At 36.1% G+C, this 15,116-nt stretch overlaps 2 protein-coding genes across 2 annotated transcripts in view; one reads left to right on the forward strand and one right to left on the reverse strand.

Annotated features, from left to right (window-relative positions):
• Positions 1 to 268: 268 nt before the first annotated feature.
• ERMN (ermin) lies at positions 269 to 8,872 on the forward strand. The gene is made up of 3 exons (XM_010586309.3): positions 269 to 568; positions 1,247 to 1,339; positions 4,940 to 8,872. The coding sequence occupies exons 1-3, from the start codon at positions 328 to 330 to the stop codon at positions 5,455 to 5,457; spliced, it is 852 nt and encodes a 283-aa protein (XP_010584611.1). The 5' UTR covers positions 269 to 327; the 3' UTR covers positions 5,458 to 8,872.
• Positions 8,873 to 14,637: 5,765 nt separating this feature from the next.
• The window catches only part of GALNT5 (polypeptide N-acetylgalactosaminyltransferase 5), a 47,042-nt gene continuing 46,563 nt past the window's right edge, over positions 14,638 to 15,116 (reverse strand). Inside the window, exon 10 of the mRNA XM_003406011.4 lies at positions 14,638 to 14,828. Coding sequence (XP_003406059.1) covers positions 14,688 to 14,828 — 141 coding nt within the window. The 3' untranslated portion in view covers positions 14,638 to 14,687. The remainder of the gene's footprint in view (positions 14,829 to 15,116) is intronic.

The following is a 15,116-nucleotide window of genomic DNA, read 5'->3' on the forward strand; positions in this document are numbered from 1 at the left end:
TGCCTCAGATTGTTTGTTTATGGAAATCAAGAGAGTGCCATTAATTCTGCAAGTGGGACTGCTAAGCAACAAAGAAGACTATGATTGGCTGGATTCATGCTCAAGGGCTGGTGGCAAATCTGACAGATTCTATTGCTTTTGCTCTAAGCTCTGTGTGGACACCTTTAGGAAAAGAAGCTTGTTATTGTGTATTAAAGTTTTTTTTTTTTTAATTCTTATAGTACGAGTTGAAATTAGAGAACTTGAAGGCAAGATCATTTATCTTATCAAGGATCTGCTCACTCAATTTCGTCAAAGCTCTCTCCAAATCAGACTCAACTGTACATCATGACAGACATTCCAGTGACATACAGTGGGGCTGAGTGTAATGGGGACACCCCACCTGAAAATGGGCAACAGCCAATCACTAAAATCACGGATGAAACTACTAATACCAGTGGCACCCTGCCGTACTACAGGGTAGACCCTAGTCTTGAAGATGTACCCATAAAAGAAAATCAGGAGAAAAGTGAAAAATCGCAAGGGAACATGCTACTCAACTGGTCCATGGATGAGAAGTTCCTAAAAGGTAAAGTATCTCTGTCCTCCTCAGTTTGCTTGCTTTGATTTATAAATTCACTCAGGATTGTTTTCATAAACTGTTATAACAGGAATGACCTGGACACCAAAAAAAAAAAAAAAATTGTAGCCCCTTATTCTACTGAGGTTGCACAGCTTCAGGGCTAAATCTCTGCGTTGGCTCAAAGCTAGAATTATTTATTTGTTAGCTTTGTGACACTAGACAACTTTCCTAGCCCCATAAAGCCTCAGTGTTCTCTTTAGGGGAAGGCAGAATTGTAATACCTACATTTGTAGGGTTGTTGTGAAGATTACTTAAGATAATTCATATAAATTATCTGCAGATAGTAAGTATTGGTTAAATGTTAACTATTGTTAACAACAATAGAACTTTGTTATTATTGTGAACAGTCTCATTATTTGAACAAGGAGAATTCAGACTTTTATATTCCTCTTCTAAATATATCTGAAGATGTCTGAATTAATGGTTCCATATTTTATATAGATATAAAAGGAAAGATTACTATTATGCCTATAAATAAATGGAACTAAGGAAGAAATGAGTCAGAGTAATTTTTAGTCATCATAATTAAGATTAAAAAGTCTACCTGGAGTCTAAATTGGTAATTTATTTTCCCTCAAACTATGTAAATGTTTAAATATTAATGTTATGGTTTCTTCCCCCTAGAAAAACCAGAAGAGAACCTCTTTATTGTTCATAAGGCTATCACAGATCTTTCCCTCCAAGAAACAAGTGCTGATGAACCGGCATTCAGAGGAGGTAACAGGAACTACCATTCTGCACACAGACATTGTTTGACTGAATATGAATGATGGTTTTTTCATGGGATGTTGTGTGAGTGTGGAGTTACAAAAGCAATCCAGGCAATGCCTTCAAAAATCTCCAAACTGCTGTAGGCAGATAAAAGAGTCTTGACTTATCTGTGGGACCCACCTTAGAAAGCATTCTAGGTGGTTGGAGACTGATACTGTGTGGATTGGTACAGCTGATTGGTATGCTTTGACCCAAGGATCTGTCTCTTATTAAGTTAGTCCTCTAAGCCAATATTTCTTTTTGATTTGATGTCTCCAACCTGTGTCAGGCAACTTGTGAAATGTAAATATTTTAAAAATGGGTTTATTATTAAAAAAACAAACTACCATTGTCATACAATTTAAAATAATCTTAAAAATGGATTAATCCATAAGAAAATGCTAGATCTCTGAGGTAAACCCAAAATGGTTGCCAAATTCTTGTCACAGAAAGCTCCCAGTGAGTTAAAGTTAACTTTAGTTGTGTTATTTCAGAAAATGGGAGAATAAAAAGAACATTGATTTTTGAGCAAATACATTAGATTTTAAATAAACTCAATAGATTAAGAGCCATGAGTTCTTAGATGTCTGTTCTAAGAAGATGTCTACATTCAAGCAGTTTCTAAATGAAGTGCAGGATAGATTAATCGTTCATTTCTTATCTTGTAGCTATAAATATCTTATCTCAATATTGAAGCCAACTTGTTAGGACCTATCCAATTTAGTCTGATTAATATCTAGGACTTTACAGACAAAATATCGATGAGATTATTGGTTGAAATATTAAAGCATCACATAAAATAGTATATGCCAAGAAGGATGTGATTGGCAATTTCCTGCATTTGTCTCTTTGCAGGGACACTTCTCAGACTGTGTCAGTTGACCACATTCAGTGGTCCGCTGGATAAATTCTTCAGAAAGAATATACTGAGCAACAGTCACCTTCAAATTTTTACATTTTCAGAGACAATTTCTAAGACTGGTTGTTGTGTGCCAACAAGTTGATTCCAACTCATAGCGATCCTGTAGGACAGAGTAGAGCTGCCCCAGAGGGTTTCCTAGGCTATCATCTTTAGGAGAGCAGATCACCAGTTCTTTTGTGGAGCTGCTAGTGCGTTCAAACTGCCAACCTTTCCATTAGCAGCTGAGCATTTAACCTTTGTACCACCAGGGCTCCTTTTATAAGGTTTAGTCTCCACTAAATGAACTAAGAGTTTGGCTGCTAACCAAAAGGTCGGCAGTTTGAATCCACCAGGTGCTCCTTGGAAACCCTATGGGGCAGTTCTACTCTGTCTTATAGGGTTGCTATGAGTCAGAATCGACTTGATGGCCATGGATATTTAAAAGAACTATATAACCATTTTTCCCTAATCCATATGCTTTCAATGAGTCAAGCTCTCAGAGGCAGGGATCTCAATATTTCAGGTAGAACCTCTTTCAAATTTCTGATCAGGAAATCCACTGTATACAACAATTTTTCTAGAATATTACATACACTTTGATCAAATAGAGAATGAAAGCAGTCTGGATTTTTAGAGTGAGTCCCACCAGACAATTTTTCCCTGAATTAATCCTTTCTTCTTAGATGAAGTGTATGTTTTTCCTGAATGATAAACTAAACTAAAAAAAAAAAAAAAAACTCACTGCCGTCAAGTCGATTCTGACTCCTAGCAACCCTATAGGACAGAGCAGAACTGCCCCATAGAGTTTCCAAGGAGCACCTGGTGAATTTGGACTGCCGACTTCCTGGTTAGCAGCTGCAGCACTTAAGCACTATGATAGAGGCACAGATTTTGGTGTCTTTTATTTTCACAGTGGCAAACAGCTATAAAATCTTTAAGAGAATGTTCCTGGATTGAAAAATATGAGGATGCTAAAAATATTGAGGAACAATTATAATTTAAGCTCAAGGAGTAATTTCATGCATGACAACCTCATGCCTGAGTGACGACTATGAGCAAAAAGATCAGTTTCTTTGGTTCTTGTGGAAAAAAACAAAACAAAAGAAACCTTAAGATTATAACAGACATTCAAATGTGTACTTACTTACAATGTAAAGAACACTGACTGGGCACTACCTGTTAAGAGTTATGAATAAGTAGTTAGCGGTGATAATTCATATGCATGCATACATTTCTCTCTAAGTTTACAATATAATTCCTAGTTGGGGAAATGAAAAATGAAGAGAGCAAAAAGCCTGGGATAAAAATGGATTTGTGAACATCTTTCAGTGAGAGTAGAAAATTGTGGGGAGAAGGGCATAGAGCAAAGAGGAACATTACCTCTCACCTTATTGGAGGCTTGCTGGCGCAGTGGTTAAGAGCTCTCCTGCTAAGCAAAAGGTTAGCAGTTTGAATCTAGCAGCCACTCCTTGGAAACTTTGTGGGGCAGTTCTACTCTGTCCTATAGGTTTGTTATGAGTTGGAATCAGCTCGTGGACAATGAGTTTTATAATGTAAAAAGGAATGGTGAACCCAGGCCTAATGAAGGATATAACCCAGAGAATATTTTTGAGTCATGTATGTTCCCAAAGTTTACCACAAAAATTCTTTAGGGTTGAAAGCCCAGAGAACAATCTCTACTCCTTTATAATTAATTCCTTTTAGCATGCTTCACACATGTTGAGAGTATACTGACATGATGTAATTGTTTAAAAAGTGAAAATTGTAATAAATTCAGCCTTTTAGAAGTCACTTCCTGGTGCCAAACAACTTGAGTCAATTTAGTTGCCTTTAGGGGTATATCTAAAACAACAGGCTAATTTATCAATAGGTAGATAGGAGCTCAATGTGAATTTTAAATCCTGGCTTTCTTGCCATCAGTGGTGAGGCTTAGACCACATAACATGTGCTTCGGTAAGCTGATGCCTAGGTTAGCCCAGTGTTTAACTCCTGAACGTGTCTGGTCCTCTGCTCTTCCTCCACACCTGGTTACTTTAGGCTAACTCTCAGAAACACACTGGGAAAGGTTGAGTGTGCTACCCTGAGTAGAGGAGCCCTGGTGGCGCAGTGGTTAAGAGCTCGACTGTTACTTCAAGAGTGACCAGGCATGGACAGTCATAAGTTTTATTATTGGAACAAAATCTTTTTGCCCCTGAAGCACTTTTCTAATTTTACGAGGTGTATGAGTGTATGTGTGTGTGTGTAAGAGATAGATCCAAATATTTTATTTTACATATTCATCTATCAAGTTGTGACAGGCTAGACAGACTTTTTAAAGTGTGTCTCAAGGAACACCAGTCCCACTAGATATAACAGTCCATAAGAAAAGAGTTCTGTAATCAAATGAGGTTGGGCTACCTACTTTCTTGGAGAGTTACAATATTCATTAGCATTTTAAAGGCATGAATAAATTCTGAATAAGCTTATTTAACTGTATTTACTATAGTGTTTCCCAAGCTGATATGACTATAAAGCCTTTTTTACTGTGAAAAAATATTAGAGACCTACAGAATAATGTCCCATAAAAGACATGTTGGGAAATGCTTGTCCACAAAAATAGTTTGGAGAATAATAGATGGGTATTTTGGAACCTCTGCACAGCTCACTATCAATTGGCTTTGCTATAGGGCATCGGTGGGAGAAGATTCCTCTGAGCAGCAACAACCAAGAAGTAATTAGACAGAGGGACAGGATTTGTGAAAAACCTCTAGAAGAAGAAGATGGGGATAGGAAGAACAAAGCCCATCAGGCAACTGCGATCGAATGGTTGGGATTTCAGAAACCTAGCCAAGTTGACGTGTTGCATTCTAAAGATGATGAGGAGCAAGAGGGTTGGGATGAAGAAATTAATAATGACGATGATGATGATTGCAATGATGATGAAGATGAAGTTCGAGTGATAGAATTTAAGAAAAAAAGTGAAGAAGGCTCTCAATTAAGAGAGGAAGGCAATGTAAGCGAGGACTCCCCTCTAAGCAGCCCCAGTTCCCAACCCGTGACACCAGATGAGCATCCAACCTTAGGGAAGAAGAATGACATCTCCAGAAATGCTTATTCAAGATATAATACAATATCCTACCGGAAAATCAGGAAGGGGAACACCAAGCAAAGAATTGATGAATTCGAGTCCATGATGCATTTATAAACTGAGAAATTCTCATGCCTCTAGAGCAAAAGCTAGCTCTGTTTCCTTGAGGTGCATCTTTGGATGCCTGATTTGAGTCGTTCCCTTTGAGGATATGGAAGCTTACTCTCTGTCTCACTGTAGAATAACATGAAAATAAATCTAGACAACATGCAGTCTGGTAACCTCAAATCAAGAAGTATTAAATTCATTCTAGGGCACTTGCTTTTTAAAACTTCACTAATAATCACCAAATAGCACCTCTGAGGACTCTGCCATGATTTGGTTTTCAAAGTGGCTGTGCTAGGGTACGTCATCAAATGAAAGAGATGACTACTTGAAATGATCCCTGTCTTCCTTTTGATGTCTTTCTCCCTGTACATCGAGAGTGATGGAAAGTTTGCTATTAAACCCTTTACTTCTAAACATAGTTCTGTAGACTTTTGCAATAAATTTTCCAGAATGCTTTGCCTTTCCTGTTGTCTTCAAAAAGATTGATTTTAAGTGGTTTTCCTTGGCATCTACAGAGTGAAAATTCTATAGGCCTCCTTCCTAGGTGTTACCATTCACTGAATTTTCTCACTGGAGGGCTGAGCAATTGTCAGCCAGAAGAACTCTGTTCACTAAATGTTGGCTTTATGTTCTCAAACTGAATTAAACCCATTGTGAGGTTGATACAAAGGAGGGGCTAGAAGATGGGTGGGGAAGAGACTTAGGAGTTATATTCGATAGTTTCATTTCCGTGCCTGAAAATAAAATCTTGTCTACAACAGTTTAAGCCATTAAAAGTGAAAATGAAAGTTTTATCACACTTTTAAGCAAATACTGCTCTCTATTACCGTACTTGCCCACATTAACAGCTTCTCAGAATAATTTTCTTGCCTGAGAAACCTGAGACAACTCTAATCATAACTATACTGGTTACTATTAAAGTGGAAATAATTATCTTAGGATATTTTCTAAGTAGAGTGGTGAGCATGTATTTTTAATGACAAAGCTCTGATGGTTGTTGGGAATATATAGTTTACTGGACTTGAGCCCAAATCTAGATGTTTAAAAGTGTGTTTGTAGGAGCTTTATTCAAACCAATATGTGAAATAATGTATATTTATGAAAATGGAGAGTATATTTATATTCTTCTTAGATAGTTTATTCTACAATTTTTCATTTCATGCTTCCATATATATTACCCTTAAGTTTTTTTTCACCACAGATAAAGATATTTTTTGGCCCTGCAAATAAAAAGACAATTCCTTATTGTCCGAATGTAATACTGTCATTGTACTGTTCAACCCTTTGTTTATTTCTTTTTCGTTTTGTGAAAAACTCGGGTTAGCTTTTCTTAGATTATTGCTTATTTATGTGTAACAAATCCCACAAATTCCAATGGAAATTTCTTTTAATTCTTCCTGGTCATATAATATATTTCCACAGTATCACATACTTTTAGTTTTCACAAGGCTCAATTTTGAGTTCAAGATTGAAGTGTTCCTTCTGTTATTTCAGAGAGCTTACAAATGGGCCATATGAAAGTTCTTAATACAGACCTACAGATCTCATCCTTCACAATGCAAGTTTTCAGAATGAAACCAAGGTCTCTATTGATAAAGCCAGGTAGAAGACTGATACACTAAGACAATTTCCTGACTAATTTAGATCTTCTAAATCTTTCCACCTGGACAACATATTTTCTTTTTGGATTACTGAATACCCTTACAATTTTTCACTTAACTTCAAATCCTAGTGTGTAATCGGGCCATATTGTTAACCTACCATCAATACAACATGTATTCTGAGTTACTCCATCAAAGATGATGCATTCCTATAGAACTTCAGTGAGATGAGAAGTAAGTCTATGGCCATATGGCATGACAAACCAAACAGTTTTTATCAGGTTTCAACACATAGTAACCGTGGCCTTTTTAGCTTTGTGCTCCTGTCAAATGACTAACCAATCTGAAAATATTTTATCAATGAAGATTATTTTAGCTTATGTTCAATTAGTGAATGTTTAATGCTCATGGATGAAGCAATGTATTTGCAAGAGAGCACTGAAACTATTCTTTGTCATCAGTACCCATTGCCCTATACTGCCATCTTACATCAAGGCCACAAAGTTAAGTGACCTTAAGTAACATGATGGTAATGGACGGCTGTTAGATTCTTTTTTAAACTAAGAAAGACAACAGTCTGGCTCAGATCACATGGGGGCATTTAAAATGTTTGAAACACAGATGGGAGATTATGAAAAACACAAATTTGTAATTCAGGTTTACCGGAGCTTTGATGGTTCAAAGTTCAAGCATGCTAAGAAGGGCTCTGGTACCTGGTAGGAGTGAGAATTGATTTATTATGTGAATGCTGATATTTTCTTACATGACTTTTTGTTTTCCTTAGTTGCTGGGTGAACAAGAACTAATAATATCTGTATTTCTCTTTTTATATAACACTATCTTCAAATATACAGAATATGCTAGAATATATAATTGTTAACGCTTTACATAAAAACACTGTGTCCAACTTGCTCTCAATAAAAATTTGTGTCCTTGTTTGCAGTTTCTAGACTTTATTTTCTTTGGCTTCCTTTTGAAACTTACAACTCTCAGGTATCGGTAGGTACTAAAACCATCAATGAATGTTTCTTCAGAAAACAAGAGACCATATCATTTTAATTCATTTGCACTGTTTATTTTTAAAACTTCTTAGAGTGATTGTATATGAAATTGCAAAAAGAATTTCTGGTAAGTAGATACAAAATGTACATGAAAATTTTCTATAGTTTTGTAGGAACGGAGATACTATTTTAGATGCTTCTTAGCTCCAACAACTTGAAAAAATATATGTATCTTTGTAGTCATCAAGGTAATACATTTAAACCACAATGATACTTTCATAGTAATTGTTTCTGCCTATTTACATGAAGTAGTACTTTTTCACATATTTTCAAATGTAGAACAGATATTTAAGTGTTTCAAAGTGATAGGGAAAACATTTAAAATAAGTAATGACAGCCAATTATGAAAAAGGATGCAACACCAGAGCACCCTAAAGAGGAAATACTTTTGGCCATATGAGGAAGACAACTACTCCTTTTAAAGCTTGAACATTCATTGCTCTATAAAAACAGCAGGGCTGTAAAAAGTAATGTCAAAAGTTATAGCAAATATTTGCCAATATTAAAATATCAGACAGTAACATCACATAATAAATATGAAAACAAAAATGTATACACAGCTCATGAAGACCATGAAGTGACTTGGCCATAGAATCAACATAAATACAATGACACAGGTACTAATGAGCAGCAGAAATCTTTTAGATCGATGGCAATGACAAAACCAAATGACCATATCTAATAACTGACAGCTCTGGAGAAATTTTGGAAATAAGTTTGGAAAGCGATCTGGATTTTTACCCAGAAATTTAAAATGACATATTTGGCTCCTTTTTTTTTTTTTTTTTAAATAATAACTTCAGCTAGTCAGAGGCAGAGAAATTGGGTACTTAAAAATGTTCAAATAAACTCCAAAGTCTTTCATGTTCCATAGTGTCAACCTAGTTCTCCCACCAAAAAATGTTCACTAGGAAATCAGTAACAAAATTCATGAATTTGATCTTGACGTTATCTTGTTTTTAAGCCTACCTTCTATAAAATTAGAAACATTTGGGCAGTTGTTTGAAGAATTAAACCATGTGCATAATCCTAAACTAAATAATGAGCATCCTGATAATTTAGAGTTGGATTACTCCTTTCAAATCTGGAAAGGACTATCCAGAGCAAACTAAATTTAGTCCACCTGAGATACTTCTTTCCAGACGTCCAGATGCTGTCAAATGTATGCACTTAAAAGAGAGTTAAAAATATTAAAAACAATTCTTAATTTTCTTTAAGTTTTAAGTAGAATCCCCTAGTTTTTCTTTCTTCCAATTAATGCATCAAATAAAGAGGAAATTTTAGATATGTATTTATGAAGATTGATATGTTTTTAAATTGGATTAGAATTTTAATTTAATTTAATTTCAATTTTAAATTTGAAGACCATTCATGATATAAAAAATTTTAGCTTTGACATCTAATATAAAGGCTTTAGTTTTATAGATAATTATGACCCATATCCTTGAACTGGCAACTATCTATTATTCTATAAAAATATTGAAAACCTCTGTTTTCAGATAAATTATTTATTACTTGATGGCAACTGTCATCATTAGAATCTCAGCATGCTAAAAGTTGCTGTATTTGCTGGAAAATGAGAATTTTTAATTGTGTTCTGTGTGTGTTTGCAAAGTAAAGATTCATATAAATTTGCAGAGATCCTAATTGGAATGGTAGCTATTCATCGATTCATTAGACTGAAAACAGAGGCATTAAATCTGCTTAGTGTGATGGTATTTTTTTTTCTTTCTTTTACGTACAGGCACCACCACCACTTGAAATACCATTCATTAAGCTTCATAGGGATATGTAATACTTTATATGGCTTATTCGAACCTGTCCATGTAATAGTTATTTGCTAAAAATAAATCTTTTGTACAATAACTTTGGTTAGTGTTCCTTTTCTAATTTCAAGGCATTTTGATTTGTAGCAATTGTTGAGTAACCCAGGTAAAAGTTATTGCAAAAGCACTATGGTGACAATCTACTCAATGAAGTGAAGTTAAAAGTCATGGTTTGTGCCTTAAGTTAAAGGACTCTTCAAATTTTCATCTTCCAACTCTGTTCAAATTGAGCAAACTGTCAGCTTTGCTTTGTGTACCAAAAAAGAGTTGCTACTACTATTTACAGAGAATTATTAACTTCCTACATGTCAACTTCTCCCTCTCATACTTCTTCCAGGAGACGGGCAATAACAGTTCGGACATTGAGCCTTTAGATCAAGGAGACAGATCATAGCAAAGCATGTGGAGGTAGCTACCCTCAAGCCTATACATGAGTTGTTGAATAGAGGGGCCCAGCCTCTGCTTCCTTTCTATACAACATCAAAGAGAGACAAGAGGTTTGACTTCACCTCATTGCATTACCGTGGGCATCAATAATCTGCAATACAGGGACTTTAACTGAGCCCACCTGAGTTGACTGCCATATATAAATAGATAGGTAGATGATAGATAGATAAACAGATAGATAGACAGATAGATAGATAGACAGAGAGGTAAAAATCATAGCATCGTGGCCTATTTACCAAATTCCCCTCAGCCATCTTCCTGGTCTGTGTAATGGAGAGAATGAAATCCCCCTCACTAAGTTGTGCAGACCAGTGAGCACATACAGTGCCTAGCACATAATAGGTAATCAACCATAACTGGTCCCCTTCCATTTGCCAGTCACCCTTTGTGGCTTCCTTGTTTTTGTCCAAGACAATGGGGCCTTCATCTGAAGCATATTTATTTCCTGTGTTCTAAATATGGAAGTTAAGTTAGAGAAGTTAGAACAAATAAAGAGTGTATCGTATGGTGCATCTCAATCCCATTACAATCCCATTATCTTGCATGAAGTCCTTTTGAAAACCATCCTAAGGCATTCATGAAATTCAAAGTTGACTGGCAAAATTGAATTCCTGTACACTGTAACTGATGCCCTTCTATAATCTCAAAGTCGATGCCAGAAGTAAGGTGTTCTAATATCTAAGAGAATGTTTCTAGTTTGGGGTGGTGACGCTAACAGTGCTTTGTGATCATGGCACATGGCGGTTTGTAGCCCTGTGATGAATGACAGCCTATTGAATGTCAACAAGCAGAATTGAGTATATTTGATGCTGGTGATAAAATATGACTGTACCAACAACAGCTGTGACATCTTTTGGGGGAATGGGGTGGAGGTTCTGGGTAACTGTTGAAAAGGGAAAGGAATTCAGCAAACTGACAGGCTCAGAAACACTTTAACAGATGATTTGGTAATTTAGCTTTGGTCAAATAAGTCCTGTCAAATATTGTCAAGACTACAGTGTGTTCAAGGTAACAAAACAAACGGTTATCTTTCTAAGACAATACCAAAAAACAAAACCCAGTGCCGTCGAGTCGGTTCCGACTCATAGCGACCCTATAAAAAAAAAATTTTTTTTTTTTTTTTTTAAGCCGAGATAATCCAGGAAAAATCCTGACGCCTCCAATAATACAGCTCCCTGTTGAAGAGTCCAGGGTTATTAGGACTCTTATGTACACCATCCAAGGGCTTATTGTTACAAGTACCAGAACACCTAGTAGCATTTATGCCTTGAACAGATTCTTCTGAAAATAAAAGTGCTTGAAAAAATTTTGGTAGTAGACTTAACAATTAGTCAACACTGAAGTTTAGGCCCATAGAGATTCCTAACTAGTGATTAGATACTTGCATAGAATAATTGAGCAAATATATGATAAAGACTTTTTAAAATTCTATCCAAGAACAAATATGTGATGTACAAAAATAATCCTTTGTTATATTGACAATATAGATTCAAAAGTAGCTTCATATAATACGCACATTAAGGTCAAGTCAGGAAAAGCATACACTGAGGAAACCATAGAACACTGTTTTGAGAAAACATTCAAATTCTTCCAGCTGGTGTATTTAAGGTAAGTGTATAATATATTCTTCTAAAACGTAATTTGTCTTTTTCTGAACAGTTAATGGAACAGTCGTTCTGAACAGTTTCCCTTGTGGAAATGGTTTTGGGGTATAAAGATAGTCTATAGACTGGCACAGAGTCCTGGTGGCATAGTGGTTAAGAGCTCGGCTGCTAACCAAGATGTTCAGCAGTTCAAATCCACCAGCTACTCCTTGGAAACCCTATGGGGCAGTTCTACTTTGTCCTGTAGGGTCGCTATGAGTCAGAATCAGCTAGATGGCAACGAGTTGGTTGGTTTTGTTTATACACTGGGGTAAAACCGTTTAACCTCTTTCATTTCCTAAATGAAGAATTATAGGAAGCACCTGGTATATTCAGTTTGGTCGGTAACTCAATCAATCCTTTGGCAACTGACTTGTGTTTTTCCCCCATATTGGCTCTTTGAAAAGTATCTCATTTTTTAGTCACTTATTTGAATAAAACATTTTAAATATGATGCAAGTCTGCAAAACTGTCTCTCCTTCCCATTCTTAGTTATAGCTCTGGTTTTGTGTAATTAATTGGAAATTAAAATTTAATTTGAAATAGGAAGTCAGAACTAAAGATGCCAAGTTTTACTAGCAGCTCAACAAAACAAAGGCTTGATTATACTAATGAACATATAGTGAGGCTATCCTTTGGGTTCAGGGGGGCACTGGTGGCTCAGGGGTAGAATTCTCGCCTTCCATGTGGGAGACCTGGGTTTGATTTCTGGCCAATGCACCTTGTGTGAAACCACCTGTGTGTCGGTGGAGGCTTACATGTTGCTATGATGGGCAACTGGTTTCAGCTAAGGTTTCAGACTAAGGCCGTCTAGGAAGAAAAACCCTAGGAAGAAAGTTTTGGTGATCTACTTCTGAAAATCAGCCAGTGAAAATCTTATGGATCATAACAGTGATCCAATCATAGGGATGGCACAAGATTGGGCAGGGTTTCGTTCCATTGTGCATGGAACAAAGGCTGACTCAACTTGACAGCAGCTAACAACACATCTTTTAGGGACCCACCCCAGCAAAAATATTTATGCATCTCTTTCTTAGGAATACTATGAAGCAGTTTTGCTTAGGCCAGTGGCCTGGGATGGCGGAATAAGCACTTTCTCTGGAGAATCAAATTCTAATAATCCTGGTTCTCTAACTGGCCTGGGATTTTTGAGGCACTAGAAAAAAAAAAAAAATTTGTCTTCTGGGCATCATTTATTTTTTAACCAAAATGAATGTAAAGGATTATTATGATCTCTCAGATTCTTTCTGGTATACGTAAGTATTGGCATACCTAAGACCACAGGCTCAATTTGAATCCATGAAATGTGTAATGTGACTTTTCCCCAAAACCATCAGTGTTATCATTGGGTCCACACCTGGTACTTGACTTCTTTTTTTTACTTTGTTTTTGGCCAAGACTGGGCAGTTTTTCCCTGACGGTTTTCCTGATGGTTGTTTATCTCTTGCCCCTCATTCATTATGTTTCCTTTTCTTATTTCTACTTTGGAATCTTTTAGAGTGAATTTTTAGCATACTTTCTCACTGTGATTGCTGTTAAATCTAAAACGGTAATTTACCAGTTTCGTACAAAAGAACTTAATATTTTTCAATACTCTATTTCCACTTTATTCATTTCAACTCTTCTTGTTTGGTCCCACATTAAAGTTTGTTCAATGATTAAATCAGTTTTTGTTACTACAGTGTGTTGTGACCTAGCCTCTTTTTTCTTTTTTTAAATATTGACATAAGTCTTGGAAGTTACTGGTGCAACCCTTTTTTTTTTTTTAAGTATAGTTTTAAAAGCACAAAATAAGCAGCTGAAGCAATGTCCATACTTTGAATTGAATGAGCTTTTGAAGATCTCGTCTCAGATTGGGAAAACACTCCATGTGGTTATCTAGATTAACACTCTGCCATCGTAGGATCATGTCAGTACATTTCAAACAGTTGGGCAAAGATGTACATATATCATCTACAGAGATTTCACCAAGGTAATAGCTGTGTGTTTCTGAGGTCCTCCCAGACATAGCAACTCAAGCAGTTTTTGTTGATTAAAAAATAGCAAAGAAAGGACCAAATTTTCATTGATCATACCCACTGTGTACCTAAAAAAAAGCTGGTTATTATCAAACACAGCCATAATGAGTGTCTTTGTGCTTCCCAAAGTGTTTCTGCTTTACTTTCCAGTAACCTGTTAGATCGTGGAAAACTTGCAGGATGAGTTCTAGTGGGGGCTGGAGGGGTAGAAGGCTTTTAAAAAGGCCACACAATTCTGAAAAAGGACTCTACTCCAAAGCTGGACTGCTTCCTTGAGTTATCTTTTCATGTCCCAAATATTGTGACATTTTCTTCCATTCAAACGCTATTAAAATTGAAAATTTAAACTACCATTGAGAAATACAGTCACCAAGTTTACTGTTATTTTCACAGCACTTAACGGGTTTACTAGGTCCCTGGGTGGTCAAAGGGTTTGTGCTTGGCTGCTATTTGGAAGGTTGGCGGTTTGAACCCACCCAGCAGCACTGGGAATCTGCTTCTGCAGAGTATAGCCAAGAAAACCCTGTGGAGCTCAGTTCTACTCTGTAACCCATGGGGTCGCCATGAGCTGGAATTGACTTGAAGACAGTAGGTTTGGTTTTTTGCTTTAATAGTTTTGCTATATAAAAGCACCAGTTCCTCTTCAATCTTCATAATATTTTTCAAATCTCCACTTTTGATTTGGCTTCTTTGGGTCACAAGTAGCTGCCTTCATGGTCTTCTCAGGAAAATTTCCTTCTAAGCATAACAACTGATGATAGTTTTCAAAAACAATGTGATCCACCTGGAGAGAAAGGGTATCTGGGAATGAGTCACAGACTGAATTTGACAACTGAGATTTAAAGAAACGGAAACCAATAAAAATCATAGATAACTATATTTTTGATTCCTCAGGAATTCTCCTAAACTAAACAGATAGTATAAACACAGGTTTTGGAAAATATTAAGGTTGTCTCTGCCTCAAAATAAGTTTTCATATTTCTTTACGCTACAAGAACTTTTAATCCTTTGGGAATGAAAAAGAATTTTCTTACAATTTAATAATATCATTTAAAGAAAATAATTTTAGATG

This window comes from Loxodonta africana, chromosome 6, assembly GCF_030014295.1.
Source record: "Loxodonta africana isolate mLoxAfr1 chromosome 6, mLoxAfr1.hap2, whole genome shotgun sequence".
Taxonomy (NCBI): Eukaryota; Metazoa; Chordata; class Mammalia; order Proboscidea; family Elephantidae; genus Loxodonta; species Loxodonta africana.

What these genes read in the sequence shown, in the direction of transcription:
- ERMN (XM_010586309.3), top strand. Translation starts at nt 328, where the DNA reads ATGACAGACATTCCAGTGACATACAGTGGGGCTGAGTGTAATGGGGAC. An exon ending in GGATGAGAAGTTCCTAAAAG is followed by an intron (nt 569 to 1,246) that starts GTAAAGTATCTC and finishes TCTTCCCCCTAG; the next exon opens with AAAAACCAGAAGAGAACCTC. An exon ending in TGAACCGGCATTCAGAGGAG is followed by an intron (nt 1,340 to 4,939) that starts GTAACAGGAACT and finishes GCTTTGCTATAG; the next exon opens with GGCATCGGTGGGAGAAGATT.